This window comes from Callorhinus ursinus, unplaced genomic scaffold (assembly GCF_003265705.2).
Source record: "Callorhinus ursinus isolate GAN/ISIS: 27379988/994484 unplaced genomic scaffold, GSC_fseal_2.0 scaffold95, whole genome shotgun sequence".
Lineage (NCBI taxonomy): Eukaryota > Metazoa > Chordata > Mammalia > Carnivora > Otariidae > Callorhinus > Callorhinus ursinus.
In genome coordinates this window covers 832265-851660 of record NW_027397157.1, presented here as the reverse complement: position 1 = coordinate 851660, position 19396 = coordinate 832265, and the positions used below count along the sequence as shown (strand labels likewise).

Sequence of the window (19396 nt, the reverse complement as noted above, 5' to 3'; positions counted from 1 at the left end):
GTTTTCCAGAGCGGCTGCACTAGCTTGTATTCCCACCAACAGTGCAAGAGGGTCGCCTTTCTCCACATGCTCGCCAGCGCCTGTTGTTTTTCTATTGTTGATTTTAGCCATTCTGACAGTTGTGAGGTGATTATATCTCATTATAGTTTTGATTTGTATTTCCCTGATGATGAGTGATGTTGAGCATCTTTTCATGTGTCTGTTGGCCATCTGGATGTCTGCTTTGGAAAACTGTCTATTCATGTCTTCTGCCCATTTTTAATTGGATTATTTGTTTTTTGGGTGTTGAATTTTTTAAGTTCTTTATATATTTCGGATACTAACCCTTTATCACATATGTCATTTGCAAATATCCTCTCCCATTCTGGAGGTTGCCTTTTAGTTTTCTTGATTATTTCTTTTGCTGGGCAGAAGCTTTTAATTTTGATGAAATCTCAATAGTTTATTTTTGTTTTTGTTTCCCTTGCCTCAGGAGACATATCTGGTAAGAAGTTACTATGGCCGATATCACAAAAGTTACTACCTGTAGTCTCCTCTAGGATTTTGATGGATCCCTGTCTCACATTTAGGACTTTCATCCATTTTGAATTTATTTTGTGTACAGGGTAAGAAAGTGGTCCAGTTTTCATTCTTTTGCATGTTGCTGTCCAGTTTCCTCAACACCATGTGTGGAAGAGACTTTCTTTTTCTCATTGGATATTCTTTCCTGGTTTATTGAAAATTAATTGACGATGTGTGTTTATTTCTGGGTTTTCTATCCTGTTCTATTGATCTATGTGTCTATTTTTGTGCCAAGTTAGAAAAAATATATTTGATTGAATAAGGACAAGATGTCTTGTATTCCATCAACAAAAATTAGTTGGAAAAATAAGAACAATTCACTAAAAATTTCCCATTTCAAGTAGTTTGGGTATCAGAAGGATAAAGATGATGTTATGTAAAGCTCTTTTCTAAGTGAATTTCTAAGTGCATTTGTTTGTTCTCAACAACTATTTTGGGCATTTCACCAAATTTATATATTTCCCTAATCTTACCTGTCATCTGATAAATTTTTGTTTTTTGGGCTCCTGGGTGGCTCAGTTGGTTAAGCGACTTCCTTCAGCTCAGGTCATGATCCTGGAGTCCCAGGATCAAGTCCCACACCAGGCTCCCTGCTAAGCAGGGAGTCTGTTTCTCCTTCTGACCCTCCCCCCTCTCATGTGCTCTCTCTCTCTCTCATTCTCGCTCTCTCAAATAAATGGATAAAATCATTAAAAAAATTTTTGTTTCTTTTTCTCTTCTAAATAGCCTTATAAATATGAGATGAACTTTTCTCATGTCAGCATGGAATTCCTATACCAGTCAATTAATGATACTTTAATGGTGATCTCTTATATGCCCAGCTCTATTCTATGTCTCCTGTGAATTACAAAGACATATAAAACATAACCCTTTAATCAGTAAGAGTCTAGTTGGACAGCTGAAGCAAGACGTAAATATGGGAACAGTTAAAAGGAATTCAGGACATAAATAATAGCTTGATACAAGGTTTGCCATAAGCCATTTTGTATCTGTGTGCCAAGTGCTCTCATTTCTTTCTTCCAGGTGCTTCTCAAATTTGCCTTTTATTATTTTTTTTTTATGTTGTTAGTCACCATACAATACATCATTAGTTTTTGATGTGGTGATCCACGATCCATTGTTTTCGTATAACACCCAGTGCTCCATGCAGTACATGCCCTCCTTAATACCCATCACCGGGCTAACCCATCCCCCCGCTCTTCCTCCCCTCTAAAACCCTCAGTTTGTTTCTCAGAGTCCATAGTCTCTCATGGTTCATCTCTCCCTCCGATTCCCCCCCTTCATTTTTCCCTTCCTTCTCCTAATGTCCTCCACGCTATTCCTTATGTTCCACAAATAAGTGAAACCATATGATAATTGACTTTCTCTACTTGACTTATTTCACTTAGCATAATCTCCTCCAGTCCCATCCATGTTGGTGTAAAAGTTGGGTATTCATCTTTTCTGATGGCTAATATTCCATTGTATATGTGGACCATATCTTCTTTATCCATTCATCTGTTGAAGGGCATCTTGGCTCTTTTCACAGTTTGGCTATTGAGGACATTGCTGCTATGAACATTGGGGTGCATATGGCCCTTCTTTTCACTACATCTGTGTCTTTAGGGTAAATACCCAAGAGTGCAATTGCTGGGTCATAGGGTAGCTCTATTTTTAATTTTCTGAGGCACCTCCACACTGTTTTCCAAAGTGGGTGTACCAACTTGCATTCCCACCAACAGTGTAAGAGGGTTCCCCTTTCTCCACAACCTCTCCAACATTTGTTGTTTCTTTCTCTGTCCATTTTTGCCATTCTAAGTGGTGTAAGGTGGTATCTCAATGTGGTTTTGTTTTGAATTTCCTTGATGGCTAATGATGATGAACATTTTTTCATGTGTCAAATTTGCCTTTTTAAAAATTTTCCCAGACTCCACCACTAATGACTTTTCATCCTCTCTCACCTCCGCCCTGCACTACTGTGTTATTACTACATTCTCTTAGCTGTTTTTTTCTCCTCCAACCTGTCCTATATGGGAAGCCAATCATCTTTAGATAGCCCTTCCCTCGAGTCGTTTGTTGCTATTTTTCCAAGAATCTACAATAGTCTTGTAGGCTACTACATCATGTCCAAATTCCTCTGCATATTTCTCAGGATCCTCCAGAATTGAGTTCCATCCTATCTATTTTCATTTCTAATTACTCTGCATCATGAGCAACTTGCTCTTTACCCTACCCCCCCAGCTTCTTCTCACCAGATCATTTTCCTCTAGTCATATTATGCTCTAAGTTCTACCTCTCTTCCTTGGTTTGTGTTGTTAATCTTTCCTTCATTTCTTCTTCCTTGCTCTCTACCTTTCCAAATGTTTTCCATTCTTTAAGGTCTATGTGGAGACCCATTTCCTTCATAAAACTTTCCCCAACTCTGCCAGCCAATATTGGCCTCTCCTTTCTTCATTCCTTTACCACATACTCTTACAGCTCAAATGCTACAATTTTTCACTAGATGATGGTCTTTGTTCTATTATCTCTTTATTTGGATATAAGTTTGGTTCATAGTCATAGATTGTAAATTGAGGGTAAATATAAAGACTTTATTTCCTTCTCCCTTAAAACTTAGCACAGGACTTGGTGGACAAAAGATGCTCAATCAATATTTTTAATCATTATCCTAATGAAGGTACCAATGCTTTATTATAATTTTTCAGAGGCTGAGTGGGGAATGGGGCATGATTCAGAGGCGTGGAAGATTCAATCCACCAGACGTGTCTATTAGGGTTGTATTTTATTAAGAATATTTAGCACCACAAAGTACATATGGAGATATAATGTTTATCTGATTATACTTTTAAAATCTATATTTCTTTATACTTACAGGCTTATAAAAATCACTCAAAATAGTTCATTTGTTTGATCTTGTTTGAAAGTGTAGCTGTTGAAATGGCCTATTTACAGTGAATCAATGGGGCTCTAAATGTGCTGGGAAATAGATATTATATGGATAGAGTAACAAATCAAGTAAGAACACTGTCTAATAAATGTTTACACACCATCAAGTCTACAAATATCAAATATCATTCACAATAGAATCTTTCTTATCCTCCAATTTATCTCAATTTTTCCATTACCTTTTTTCATTTTCTCTTCTAGCTTTACTCACAGACAAGCCTCCCAAGCCATTGTTCCCCATGGAGAATCAGCCAAGTGTTATAGATGTCCAGCTGGGTAAGTCCCCTTCTGGGAATAATAGATCCTAAGCTTGCTCTCTGTTAACAGATGGGGAAGGTTGCATGAACCAGGAAAGGTTTACTGCCACTGTTATTACATGCAAATCAATTTGTGCCTGCTCATTTATAACCCTGGGGTTCAGTGCAATAGCAATTTAAGGAAATGAGTTTGTATTGCATCAAGGAATTGTAATACTAATTGGTTACACTAGGTGTTAAGTGTGCTATAGGACAGAGCTTTTTAACTCTGTGATTGATAGATCATAGATGTCATGCATTGGTGATTGGTATAAAAGACTTTTCATGCTTGCCAGCCCCAAATTTTCATTTAGATAACATTAACTTCTGGAGAACAGCACTTTTTAAAATAAAAGAGCCCCTCAGTACAATCCTTCAAATGATTTAATAATGTTATTTCCAATGGCACAATCCAGGGCTATTTAAAACTTGTTTTTAGGTGGAGATCCTGAATATTTATGAATCATACAGTGTTGGTAAAAGTAACAAGGTGACTTATTGGTGCTAATGTTTTTTTACAGACTCAAATAATGACACAAGGTGTTGAGACTTCCTTTTTAAGTCCCTACCAGTAATCCTTGTATTTCAAGAACTGTGAGCTTGAGATTCAGAAGTCTGTTAGTATCTCTTTCACACCATGGCCTTTACTCTAAACCATGTACTTTAATATTTGTGAGCTTTTATCCACCTTGGGTTTCATTCTATTCTTCAATTCTCAGAATTTCTTCAATTCTAAACAAGAGAAATGAGCAAATATTCTGGAAATGCACTAGGTTTATTTTGGGTATATGATTTATTGAAACCTGTGACCATAGTGGTACCTACCAATTATATAGCCAAGGAAGATGAATTGACCCCAATATTTAACCCTCTTTGGAAGGTGTTTTACTCAACTTTTGATCTTTCCAATACAATTTGGACTATTAGACGATTATTTCTTTTTTTTTAAATTTTTTAAAAAAGATTTTATTTATTTATTTGGCAGAGAGATACAGAGAGAGAACAGGTAGGCAGAGAGGCAGGCAGAGGGAGAGGGAGAAGCAGGCTCCCCGCCGAGCAGAGAGCCCGATGCGGGGCTCGATCCCAGGACCCTGGGATCATGACCTGAGCCGAAGGCAGCCGCTTAACCGACTGAGCCACCCAGGCGCCCCTAGAGGATTATTTCTATCTTGAGAATAGATGAGAGAAAATTATATTCCTAAAAACTTGTTCATTTTTCCAAAAGGAAATATAGTACATTGTAGTTAACGTAGCCTACAAGTATAAGTACCAAAGTTAAGTATTTTAAAATAAACAAACAAAAGAAAAGAAACATGTTGGTAATGGATTGTGGAAATGTGAATATTTTGTAGCTAATGTTGAAGTATTAGGCTATGTTTCTCCCCCTACCACTTCTGTTCTTTTGCAGAGTCATTATGTTTTGTTATAGCCAAATCTAGATGTGCTGACACATACCCTCAGTAATTTTTGCTTACATCTTTCCATCAATACTGGGATGAAAATACCTTGAGTTGTACTCTGTGGTTTGCCTGGGGTTACATGAACCATAAGATGATCTTATATCAGTAGTTTTCATGAAGATTAAAGTGGATAAATTATTTTTATATGAAAACATATTTTAAGGAGTAGAAAGCAAAATTTACACAACTATCTCAAATTTTGTGTTTGTGGCCTATAAATGGGGTACTTCTTCATTCACCTCTGCTATTAGTCAAGCTTTAACAAAAATGTTAGAGGAGTACTTTTCTAAAGCAAGGAGAGAGACCATTGTAGGGAGTACATTTCACTCAGATTCACTGGGTACAGAATTTGTATGTGCTATTTAGGACATCCCTAAAGTATGTGCTTGGTATAAATATGTATTTCAACATAGGTAGAGATGCCAAAATAGCCCACCACCAACACCACCCTGTAAAATTACTAAAGTAATTTGCTTCCAATTTACATTAGGTACAAGGCTGAACTTTTCAGTTTTTAGTTTGTGACACAGTTTGGAGAAAACTTTATTGACAGAAAGATGAAGACCTGCCCATTTTTCATCCCAGAAAGGCTATTTCTCTAAAATGCTACAGCAACCATGTAATTCAGAGAAAGTAAAACAAAATCAGTTAAACCAGATCTTTGGCATTTGAAAAAGTACATAACTGGTTAATTTTAGATGATTTTAACTTTTCTACATATTTATTTAGCATAATTTATTCACACCTGGGAGTCATTTTGTAACTTAGTCTTATGCCTCAATAGTAAAGTGATGTTAGGAGCACTGTAAATGTCAGAGAACTCCTAAGTGTCAGTGGGAGTTCTGCAGTCAGAATGTTTAGAAACTGCAAGTGCAAAAAAGAGAGAAAAATAATTGGGGTGATTGGATGTCCCTGCCTATATCTGGAAAACTTTCAGAGTTCAGTAAGATCATAAAAACTTATGGAAATTATTTTCCTTCATTTTTTTAAAGTTCATCAAGCAAATTCAGCTTTAGACATCCTCAAATTAGAACAAAAAGTAGAACTACCAAAGAATAGAATAATCCAATTCAAATGGCTAAGCACATTACCAAGTTAAAATTTCCCAAATCTCAGTACCTAAAATTCGAGACAACATTCTATTAGATTAAAGTTGGCCACAGACTTTTTGCTACTCTTACCATTTAAACATAGTTTATCATTCCCCTCTCCTTGAATCCAAGATGGCCTTAAGGACGTGATTGATCAATAGAGTATGGTAGAAGTGATATTCTGGGATTTTGGAGGCTGGGTCAAAGGAAACCTTGCAGCTTCTCTTCAAGTCTCTTGGTCTTCTCTGAAACTACCATGTTATGAGAAGCTCAAGCCACATGGAGAGGCACTAGAGGATGGGGCACCATTTGAAGATAAAGAGGTCAATGAGCACCAAGGCTGGTAAGTGACTAAGCCATGTTGGAAGTGGAATCTATATCCCCAGCTGACCTGGCTTATGCCATGTAGTTCAGGGACAAACCAATAAGGTAAAGTATTCTCATATTTCTAACCCAAAAAGTTGTGAGGAAAATAAAATTGTTGTCATTAGATACTAAGGTAGTTTGTTAAATAATAACAGATACCTAAAACAACCATTTTCTCTAAAGCATTGTAAATTCCATTTTCCCATGGACAAGAATCCCATGCAGGCATTTTGTGCAAAATGAGAAATATTGTGGGAAATACTTGAGTACTAGCTCCAGGATAGTTTTAGAAAACATGGTCGGAATAATTATTTATGTGATTGTTGAGGGTTACACTAAGTTCTCAGTTCTGCATATTTGTAAAGGCAATCCAGTAAATGAAATTTTTCAGTAGAAATGAATATTTTTTGTGCATGGTTGGCGTCAGTGCAGATATTTTGTTGTCTCTAGAGGAAAATAAACATCTTGACTTCCTCTTTTCTATAATGTAATCCATTAGTCATCCACAATGTTATAGAAATTTACATACTTTTTGCTGACATAGTGATGACAGTTTGGTTGTTGTTAAATTGTGTTCACAGTGTAATGCTGAAAGAAGATTAATCTTAACCAAATAACCATATATTTTGAGATGATAAACACATTCTTAACAAAGGAATATGAAAACTCTTGCTCTCACAAAGCAACCCTATTCCGTTAAAGCTGCCTGTAGTAATGTATGAAATATAAAGACAAAAGCAATGTATAAAACACACAAAAAATCCTATTTGGTCCTATTATCTTCCATTTATTTTCTTATTGTGAAGGTAAATTTAGTTTGAATTTGATGAATAAACTTTTACTATACAAGCACTAAGTCTTTTTTTTTGGCATGAATATATTTTCTATTTTTCCAAGAAAAAATAACACTGTATTACAGTATATTAATTCATATTGCACTTTAATACCAAAGTATTGAAGCATTGTAGCAACATGTGCTCTACTTGAAATGTATTGATGTTAGGTAGACCCTTCTTTGGATACTTTTTTTTTTTTAATAGAACCTAAAGAGATGCTTAAAGATTTTAACAGGATCCTAGAAGCTTTGAAAAAGCCATGAATAAATGTGGATGAAAAGATTTGAGATCTGACATCTAATTTCTTTTTTTTTTTTACATCTAATTTCAATTGAAGATAAGTTTGGAAATGTAACCTGTTCTTCTCATTGATGATAACTTTTTTTTTTTTTGAAAATTTCCTGACTTAAAATAAACCAGTCAGTATTATGCAGAAATAAATATAAACACTGTTTACTTTCTCTTTTGGTGTCAAAGAGTCAAAAAGAAGGTTTGGGGGCCTAAAACATATCAGAAAAACTCAGACCAGTGGGACAGTCCAAGCTAATTGAATACCTCAGATGTTTAAAAAAAAAAAAAAACAGATAGTCATCTCTAGATGAATCGGTTCCAGTATGAAAGATTCTCTTTATTTCTCTTCTATTCTCATTCAGAATTTATCTTATTTTTACAGGTTATTCAAATTCATATTTCATGACTGTGTTACGTGCTACTGGCTCAAACTTTCTCTGTGTATAAAGGAGTGTTAATCTTCATCAGAAATCGATTTCACCAGCATATCAGTTTCTACTGAAAATTGTATTAGTTCTCCTAAGAGACTACTATAAAAGACTATACAAGGGAATAAAGCAAAATATAATATTTAATGCAATATTCAAGACTACAAGGCAAAAATAAGTAACTAATTGAAGCCTTAAAATAGGAAATGAGCTTTTCAACCAAATCTATCTTTTTAAAACTATTTACATAGAAACTATTTTTGTGTTCTTAACAGATGTCAAACACTGTGTTAGATCCTGGGGATATAGAGGTGAATAAAATTAGGTCCTTGACCTTAAGGTATTCTCAAGTCTACTGGGGAAGACAGATGTAGAAACAGAATTACAATGCAATATGATCACTGCCAAAAAAGAGACGGGAAAAGGGAGAATGACTCATAAATTAACAGTTCTACACTATTTTACTCAATATAATGATATATCTGTGTAACCTTAAGTACTAAATTTGCATGAAAATAATTAAAATTGCAAAAGATATAACCTTTTGAAATAATAAATTATCCATCATTTGCTTCAATATGGCAATACTAAAAATGGAAGCTTTTTTTTTGTAGTTTTATGGTTTTATTAACACAAATATGACATGCACAACAAGCTGTCTATTCATTTTCTTCGCTGCACAGCCTGGCATTGGGATTGGTGATTCTGATTGCCAGTTGGGCTGCTCTTTCCACAATAGCTTTGCAATCCTTGGAGGAGACATTGTGAGCAATCTCTGCACAGTAAGATTTGTTGCACATCAGCAGCACTTCAAGCTCCTTGACATTGTGGACTAGGAACTTCTGGAAGCAACTGGGCACCGTGTGCTTTGTTTTCTTGTTGCTCCCTTAACCAATGTTGGGCATCAAGATCTGGCCCTTGAATCTTCTGCACACCCTATTATCAATGCCTCTGGGTTTCCTCCAGTTGTGCTTAATTTTGACATAGCGGTCTGACTGGTGCCGGATGAACTTCTTGGTCCTCTTTTTAACGATCTTGGGCTTTACCAGAGGTCTGAGGGCAGCTATGATGCCCAGTAACAGATGGCTGCCAAAGTGGAAACCTTAAAAAAAATTATTTATTTGAGAGACAGAAAGAAAAGAGAGAGAAAGAAAGCACGAGGGGTGGAGGGGCAGAAGGAGAGGGAGGAGCAGACTCTACACTGAACAAGGAGCCTGATGCAGGGATGGATCCTGGGACCCTGGGATCATGACCTGAGCTGAAGGCAGATTCTTAACCTACTGAGCCACCCAGGTGCCCCTAGAAAGGGAAACTTCTGATACCCTTGTATCTCTTCAGTTTAGCAAAAATATTCAACTCTTTCTAAAGTTGTCATAGAACAAACAATCCAAAGAAAGTCACCAACCAGTTGAGTGAAAATGTCAAGCCAGAATTACTATCAATATAAATAGCAACATGTGATAATTTCATTAGCTTGAGTAATGATTTGGTATATGCATTGTGGATATAATGGTGGTAGCAAGGGATTCCTTTGAACTCTGTGTTTTTGTATACTCCTCCTACCCTTTAGCTTCACATAACTCCTTGAAAACTTTCATTTAATTTGGAATAAGTGAAGACTTTGGAAAGCAAGTTCACTCAGCTTTCTTGGCACACAGTTGTAACTGGTTCGTGACAGCATTTACTTTCCCTTGTAGGCATTCTAGGGTGTTTCTTAAAGATCTATTTTTGCAGGATAACATGCATGAGCTTAGCATAGGCCACTCCAAACTGAAAACAATTCTATTACCCAAAATATACAAAATTATAATTTATGATTATTTACAACTTTGGAAAATCTGGCCCAAACCTTTTCCCTACAAGTTGGCTGCCATATTAGTGCTTGAGACCGAAACTGGTTTATTTATTTTGTCTTAGTTTCTATAACTTAGTTGTACTTGTTCTGAGACACTTAGTAATAAAAATTAAAAAAAGAATAAAAAGAAAAATTTAATAGTTTACTAAAGATTTGTCTGTAATGTGATAAGTTGATTATGAACATTTTAGGAATAACATGATTATTGACCAGACCTCTTGCATATACTGTTGTTTTGGGATGTTGCCAAAGTTTATGTCCCGTTGAGATTTAATATAAACTTGAAAGTATTTCATCACACTTTGTTAATACCAATATTGTGATTTTACACAAATGGAAACAAAGTTATTTGAAAATTCACTATGTACTAGGCATTGTAAAATGCATTTGTACGTACACTGTTTTATTTATTCCTCATAAGAGTCCAAAGAAGTAGTAGGTATTGTTGAAATATTTTGCAGATGAGGAAATTCAGTTTCAGACAGATAAAATACTTTCTTCAGTCTACATATTTAGTAAGTGGCAGAAATGAAATTTTCATCTGATTTGTTTGACTCCAAAGTTGTGTTATTTTTATTATAGCATACCGAGTGTGGTAAGATTATCTAGGCCTTAGAGGAGGGGGTGGGGGGAATGGCGTGATGGACTTTAAGGAGGACACATGATGTAATAAGCACTGGGTGTTATATAAGACTGATGAATCACTGAACTCTACTTCTGAAACTAATAATACATTATATGTTAATTAATTGAATTTAAATAAATTTTGAAAAATAAAATAAAAATATATAAATTAATTAAGCAGGATCATTGTGTAAAAAAAAAAAGATTATCTAGGCCTCATATTAGATCCTCAAAAGAGCTATCACTCTAACACAGACATTTTAATAATAAGTATATTATATATTTAGCTATATAAAATAATATTTATTTAACAATAGCTCTACAACTAATAATAGTTATTGTTATAATAATATTTAGTATTAATAATAGATCTACTTCTAGTAATAGTTGTTATAATAATAATATTTAGTATTATTTAATAATAGCTCTACTACTTCAAATAATATGATCAATTACAATACAGCATTATAATACTGATAATATTTAATCATATGATATCAGTATTATAATACTGATAATATTATTTAATAATAGCTTCAATACTACTTCTACTAGTAGTTATTGTTGTTAGTAGTAGTAGTAAAACTATCATTTATTGATTGCTTGAAAGATGCTAGACACTTTATTAATGGATTATCTCATTTAATCTTCCCAATAACTCCATGAGATAGATGAAACTATTTGTCCCATTTTAAAAAAGCATTATTAAGATATTATTCATATACCATACAACTGACCCACTTAAATCATATATTTCAGTGATTTCTAATACATTCAGAGTCATGCAAGCATCACCACAATCAATTTCAATATGTTGCAACATCCCCAAAAGAAACTCCATACCCATTCGCAGTTACTTCCCAGTCCTCCACCTCCACCCATGCCTACAACTCCAGGCAACCACTGATCAGTTTTCTGTATCTATAGATTTGCCTGTTATGGACATTTCATATAAATGAAATCATACAACATGTGTTCTTTTGTGATTGGCTTCTCACACTTAGAGTATTGTTCTCAAGATTCAGATATATACCTTGTATCAGTAATTCATCCCTTTTTATTGCCAAATAATATTCTATTGTATGGCTATATCACATTTTATTTATCCATTCATCAGTTGAAGGACATTTTGGTCATTTCCACTCTTCAGCTATTATAAATAATGCTGCTATATACGTTAGTGTATAAATTTTTGTGTGAACATATGTTAACACTTTTGGGTATATATCTAGAGTAGAACTGTTGGGTTATATGGTCACTCTATATTTAACCTTTTGAGGAACTGCCATATTTTTTACTAAAGCAACTGCACCATTTTACATTCCCAGCAGAAATGCACAAACATTCCAGTCTCTTCACATCCTTGGCAACACTTGTTATTTTCCACTTTTTTAAAATAGTATTTATCCTAATGGGTATGTAGTGGTATCACATTGTGGTTTTGATTTGCATTTCCCTAATGGCTAATGATACTAAACACCTTCTTGTGTGCTTACTTGCCATTTCTATGTCTTTGTTGAAGAAATGTCTATGGTCCATTTTTTAAATGAGGAGATTGTGCTCAGAGAAGTCATATAACTTACCAAGCTAGTAAGCAGTTTATGAGTAGTGAGGCCTAAGCTGGCACTCTTAACACTTACCCATAATACTCATTAATGTTAATACTGTTGTTTACTCAGTCTTCTTACACTGGGGGCTTACTTCTTTTCCCCTTTTTTAAAATAGATTTTTGGACAGAAAGTGAGTCATTCTATATGAATAAGTTAAAAGGGTATTGAGTGTGAATTGATTCAGTGGGAAAATAAAAAATGAGCAAGAGAGTATTTTTTTAACTTTTTTTACATTTGTAACTCAGGCCAAAACATTTTTTCAAATGGCAAACTAATTCAAAAGCTGCAGACATACCTGAAAACTGGCTATGAAGCACAAGGCCATACAGAAAAGTTTCTTGAGGGATGTACATTTAAATGGTTAGAAAGCTGCATGTACTACAGCATCTAAAGAGATATTAAGAAATTCATGTGGGACGCTTGGGTGGCTCAGTTGGTTAAGCGACTGCCTTCGGCTCAGGTCATGATCCCGGACTCCCGGGATCGAGTCCCACATTGGGCTGCCTGCTCAGCAGGGAGTCTGCTTCTCCCTCTGACCCTCTTCCCTCTCATGCTATCTCTCATTTTCTCTCTCTCAAATAAATAAATAAATAAATAAAATCTTTAAAAAAAAGAAATTCATGTGTCATTCAAGGATGGGAAGGATTAATTAGAAACTAAAAAACAAATTAGGGAACTCTCTGCTTTTGGAATTTATTAGGAACACATGTCAAATGAGGACATTATTCTCCAACAGTGTGCTCTGTTTGTATTGATATCAATGCCATTATCTTTATAGTACTTTTCAACAGTTCTGTCTTTGAATCCATTTTAGTCAGTGGATAATGGATGCTTTTTAAATATCTGAAGAGGGAAAAAATAAAACTACATATTCTATGTTTAAACATCCAACACAAACTGGGGGAAAACCAGAATAATTTAGACACCCCTTCCAAATCAAATGTCTTATATTATTTTATACAAATAATAGTGTATTTTATATTATGGTGTACTTGTAGAAAAGTGAGAGAAGTATCATCTGGATAGTTCATACATATGCCACTTTTAAGTGTTCTCATAATTGAGGAGGAAGGTTGACTTTGCATCATTTAGATAATTCCCTTAATTATTCTCTACACTTTATTTGTATAGATAGGGCTTAAACTTTGGATGACCTTTTGCTCCTTTAGAAATAGTTCTTTCCACAAATTACTTAGAGATATCAGGAATGATATATAAATATCTAGTCCTGTTAATAGGCACATGTATTGTGTAATTTAGAGAACAACAGAAATCTTACCCCTTCCTTTACCACCTTTACTCCAAATATCTCTGTATCATTATGGTTGGCAACAGTAGATCAGGATCAACACAAAATGGGGGTCAGGCAAGAGATCTGGAGGAAAATCTCAGAGGTTTGTAAAATCAGAGCTGATAGTGTAGAGTCAAGGTAGCAACCTGAAGCTTAGAAGCTTAGAAACTTAGCGCTTGCAGAGGTGTCAGCAAGGTGGTGAGCAAATAGGTCAGGTCAGAGAACACACCAATCTTGGGTTTCTAGTAAGATGAGAAAGTCAAAGGCTGAGAAGCCATCAGAAATCAGGCAACGAATGAATAGTGAAAGATCAAAGGCAGTGACATTAGACCTACAAGAGTTGACATTTGATTTTCACAAAAGTATTGTCACTGTGGGCAAAGTCCTTGAGAAAGAAAATTGGAAAGAACTAGGGCTTTGGGTGATGGAGAAGACACATTTGGCAATTAGGAGCAGTTTAAGACTTCTTACGTGAGAAAGGAACCTCCCTAAAAAGTGTAGAAGACAAACTTGGCCTAAGACCAGTTCTGATAGAAACAGTATAGTGTTTGCCAATATCTGGATTTTGAAAATTGAATTAATAATATATGCATCATATCAAAAAGTACACTTTGGTTTTGTTTACAGATGCAGCATAAAACCAGGAACTTCTTTTTTTTTAATTTTTTTAAAATTTAAATTCAATTAACCAATGTATAGCACATCATTAGTTTTTGATATAATGTTCAATGATTCATTAGTTGCAGAACTTCTTTATATTGAAATTTTGCATGTGAATTTGCACATGCAAAATTTGCAGGTTTTCAAGAACAAGCACTCTGGACCACTGAGGGTCTACTTCAGATAGTTTAATTTCTTTAGTTGCAAATATATTGAGAGTCCACCTATTGTTATAATGATGATTTTAATTTATGTATAATTAAGCTGTTTGATAAGATTTTAACTTGGTGAGATGACAACTATTTTGTGTCTCAAGGCTGACTGTGGTGATAAGTCATCAAAGGAATAAAAGAATGTGAAAGTGTGGAGTTGGTCAAGACTCAACTTGAAAACCCCCTTACCTCAATTATGGAAAAATGAACATACTTTGGAAAGGAATAGAATTATGCTAATTCTGGATAAGAGAATTGCAGAAAAGGAAAGGTTAATTTTAATAGTGATATATCATATTTATGCAGTATACTTCTTCAAGGACTCAAAGCTTTTATTTCAGGTACCATTTAATTAATTTCTTTAAACTTCTGTAAAATAGAATGAGCCATTATTAACCACTGACATGTGTGGGATTAAGGTTCTTTGTAACACCCACAGGCAGTTTAACTGAACATACTAGTGAAGAGTCTGCTGTATCAGTAATGAATAAATAATTATTAGCCTGACCATTATTAGCCCAGAATTATTGTTAGCTCTGCTTTTATGTATATAGGAATGTACAGCAGGAATGGTTTCTCTACTCACCCATAGCTGTGCTGCTACTTCCTTTCTCAGCCTAGTAATTAGCTTATTAACCTAGTAACAGATGTTCTCATGCCTGACCACTTAGTACATTAAACTAGTAGCTCTTAAGCTCTGCAGATTGGTACTCTGTGCTTGTGTTTATTCTCTAGTGCTATTTGTTGATACCAAGGATTTTAGTTTGTACATTCCTCTGATGTGCAAAGAATTCTTTTTTAAATTTTATTTATTTATTTTAAAGATTTTATTTATTTGAGAGAGAGAGAAAGAGAGACCCTCATGATCAAGGGGAGTCTGCAGGAGATTCTCTCTCTACGTCTCCCTCTGCCCCTCTCACGCAAGTGCTCTCTCTCTTTCTCTCTCTCCAAAATAAATAAAAAAGGGGCGCCTGGGTGGTCAGTTAGTTAAGCATCCAACTCTTGATTTTGGCTCAGTTCATGATCTCAGGGTTCTGGGATCAAGCCCCACATGGGGCTCTGTGCTCAGTGCAGTCTGCTTGTACCTCTCCCTCTGCTCCTACTCCTGCTCTCCCTCTCTCTCTCATAAATAAATAAATAAATAAATAAATAAATAAATAAATAAATATTTTAAAAAATAAATCTTAAAAAAAAATAAGAAACCGACCAAGACAATTCAACATGAAATGCCTGTTTTCTTCCATTCCATTTCAAAATATTTCTTAATTTTTATCCTTTCATTTCCCCTTTTCTCTATTCTAGGAAGAAGGAGTACCATAATTTCTTTCCACGTTTAAATTGTCTACCTTTACTTTTGATTTCACACCTTCCCATATGTTTTCCTAACCTTCAATTATCCCTTCTTTTTTTTTATTTTTTATTTTATTTTTTTTAATTTTTTTATTGTTATGTTAATCACCATATATTACATCATTGGTTTTTGGTGCAGTGTTCCATGATTCATTGTTTGTTCATAACACCCAGTGCTCCATGCAGAACGTGCCCTCCTCAATACCCATCACCAGGATAACCCATCCCCCTCCCCCCTCCCCTCTAGAACCCTCAGTTTGTTTTTCAGAGTCCATCATCTCTCATGGTTCGTCTCCCCCTCTGACATACTCCCCTTTTCTTCCTCTCCTGTTATCTTCTTCTTTTTCTTTTTTCTTAAAATATGTTGCGTTATTTGTTTCAGAAGTACAGATCTGTGATTCAACAGTCTTGCACAATTCACAGCGCTGCATTTTCAACTTTTTTCCCATAATAAATGCATTAAATTTCCCCCCATTCTAAATGAATATACATATTAAAAATACTTTCCTTATCCTGCTTTCCCTTCAAGGTATACTATCTCAATTCTCTTTTTCTTATTCACACTCAATTGCTTGAAAAAGTTTCTATAGACTATTTGTTTTACTATGTCTCCTTTAGTTCTCATCTTACTGAAATCTGACTTCAATCTCCCCATTCTGTCAAAACGCCTCTCAGTTATTTAATTAAATATCTTCTTATAATTACCTAATTCTGCATATTCCTGTATTCCCTCTTTCTTTTCAAGACCATTTTATACCCTTTGGCACCACTGAAAAGTTATTTCCTACACCTTGTCTGGCACACAATTCAATGTGTAATGGACACCTCCTCTTTCTTCAAAATCCTCTGTTTGCTCTCCTAGTTATCAAACTAATTATCTTCTTTCTTCTCAATCTTTGTTTCTGATCCTTGTCTCTACAACTACATCCTTAATTGGTTGTAGTTGGGAAGAGGATGAGTAGAATTTGAACCATAAGGAAAATTTTAAATCTTCACAATATTAAATTATGAGAATTAGGGTTTAGCTAACGTGTAGGCCTTTCTTAAAGAAGATAGAAAGAAGTGTCTGCTTTGGTTTATTTGGCAAAGAGGAATGCTTATTCTTATTTAATGAAAGTTTTAAGAAGGACCTCTTTTTTTTTTAAAGATTTTATTTATTTATTTGACAGAGAGAGACACAGCGAGAGAGGAAACACAAGCAGGGGGAGTGGGAGAAGGAGAAGCAGGCTTCCCACCAAGCAGGGAGCCCAATGTGGGGCTTGATCCCAGGACTCTGGGATCATGACCTGAGCCAAAAGGAGATGCTTAACAACTGAGCCACCCAGGCACCCCTAGGAAGGGCCTCTTATTCTTAACTAGGATTGTTGATAGGACTCATCCAGTCACCAAGATATTTATTGAAAACCAATTGTATGTAAGGTCCAGTGGAGACACACAGATGGCTAAGGTGCAGACATGGTTCTAGGGAGATTGAAATTTAGATGAGGTGATTGAGATAAACAATATTAGAAGAAACATTAGGATGGTAGAATAGGAAGCACTAGATCTTGTCCCTCTACAGAAACACCTATTTAACAACAATAAGCAGTTCAAAAAACCTTTATGAGAACTCCAAAATTCAGATAAGAATTCACAGTACCACAAGCAAGCTCAAACAGTTTCAAGCTCAAGAACAGTTTCACTGAAAGGGTAAGAAAAGCTGTTGTATTTTAACCATGTTAGCTCCTCCTCCAAGCTGGAATAGCTTGCAAATGGTAGGAAAAGCCCACCTTGCAACTTCTCCCTTGGAAGGGAAAGAGAAGAGTAGAGCATACATCCAATGTTCTGGCTTCTTGGGGAACTGTGAAATGGATTGGTTTCTGTGTCTCCAGACTTAGATTGCTGATGGGGAACCAGCATGCCTGAGATATCTAAGGGGCCACAGAAAACAAGAGAGCTCAGCACCTTGAGGCAGTACAAGGGAACCTGTGGTATTGCAGACAGACACTGGAGGGAGCAAATACTAAAAGCCCCTGGAAAAGAAACCAGCAACCCTCTCTAATTGGAAAATTACACAGCCTAGGGAAGATGCATCTGCAGAAAAGCTTTGAGAGGACCCCAGAATCTCTAGCCAGGTTGACTAATGAAGGTATTTCCCTATATGAAGCCTTTCTGTAAAGAGTGGGAGAGGTGGCTGTATTTTCCAATGCATGGATAATAACACAAAGTTTGAAGGCACACAAAGTAATAGGAAAAAAAGATCCAATTGAAGTAACAAGTAAGTCCAGAAAACAAACGTATAGAGATGGGGATATGTGAATTACCATACAAAAAACTAAAAACAGCAATCATAGAGATGTTCAGTGAGCTCAGGGAAATGATTCATGAACAAAGTGAAAATATCTACAAAGGGGTAGAAAATGAAAAGAAAAACAACACAAAATTTTGGAGCTGAAAAACACAGTAACTGATTTGAAAAATTTATTATAGAAGTTCCACAGCCAATTTGATCAAGCAAAAGAAAGAATCAGTGAACTCAAGACAGTCATTTGAAATTATCCAGTCAAAGGAGCAAAAGGAAAAAAAAAAGAATGAAGAAGAGTGAAGAAAGTCTGAGACCTAGGGAACACCAATAGGTGGGCCAATATACACATTATAGGAGTCTCGGAAGGGGAAGATAGAGAAAAAGGGACAGAAAATTTATTTGAAGAAATGCGAGAAAAATCGCCAAATCTGGGGAAGGTGGTGGACATCCAGATTCAGAAAGCCCAAAAGATTCCAATTAAGATAAATACAAAGAAGTCCACACCAATATACACTATAAGCAAATTGTCAGAAACAGAGAAAGAATTTTGAAAGCAGCAAGAGAAAAATGATTCATTGCACACAAAGAAGCACCCACAAGACTATAAATGAATTTCTCAGCAGAAACTCTGCAGGCCAGAAGAAAATGGAATGATATATTTAAAGAGTTGAAAGAAGAAAAAGAAAAACATGCCAACCGAAGATACTAGGTTCAGCAAAACTGCCCCTCAAAAATAAAGGAAAAATAAAGACTTCCCCAGATAAACAAAAGCTGAGGAAGGTAAATACCATCAGACCTGCCTTATAAGAATTAGGAAAGGAAGTTTTTCAGATTAAAATGAAAAATCACTAGGCAGTAGCATGAAAACCTATGGAAATATAAAGTTCACTTATAAAAGTTACTAAATAGACAAATACAGAATAATATTGCAATGGTAGCGTATAAATCATTTTAATTATGGTATAGGAGTTAAAAGACAAAGGTAGAAAAATAAATATAACTATAAAATATATTAATGGTCCACAATTTAGAAGGATGGAATAGGTGACATCAATAATAAAAAGTTTTTGTATGCAATTGTAGTTATCAGCTAAAATAGATTGTTATAACTACAAGATGTTTTATGTCATCCCCATGGTAACCACAAAGAAAATACCTGTAGAAGATACACAAAATTAAAGAGAGAGGACTCAAAACATGTCACTACAAAAGAAAATCAATGAAACACAAAGGAAAGCAGCAGCAAAAGAGGGAAA

General features: G+C 35.1%; 1 protein-coding gene and 1 pseudogene across 1 annotated transcript in view; one reads left to right on the top strand and one right to left on the bottom strand.

Annotated features, from left to right (window-relative positions):
- Positions 1-19396, top strand: part of IL1RAPL2 (interleukin 1 receptor accessory protein like 2) — a 638741-nt gene that overhangs the window by 300991 nt on the left and 318354 nt on the right. Inside the window, exon 5 of the mRNA XM_073888769.1 lies at positions 3688-3762. Within this exon, the coding sequence (XP_073744870.1) occupies positions 3688-3762 (75 nt within the window). The remainder of the gene's footprint in view (positions 1-3687; positions 3763-19396) is intronic.
- Positions 8905-11580, bottom strand: LOC141371758 (large ribosomal subunit protein eL32 pseudogene; annotated as a pseudogene).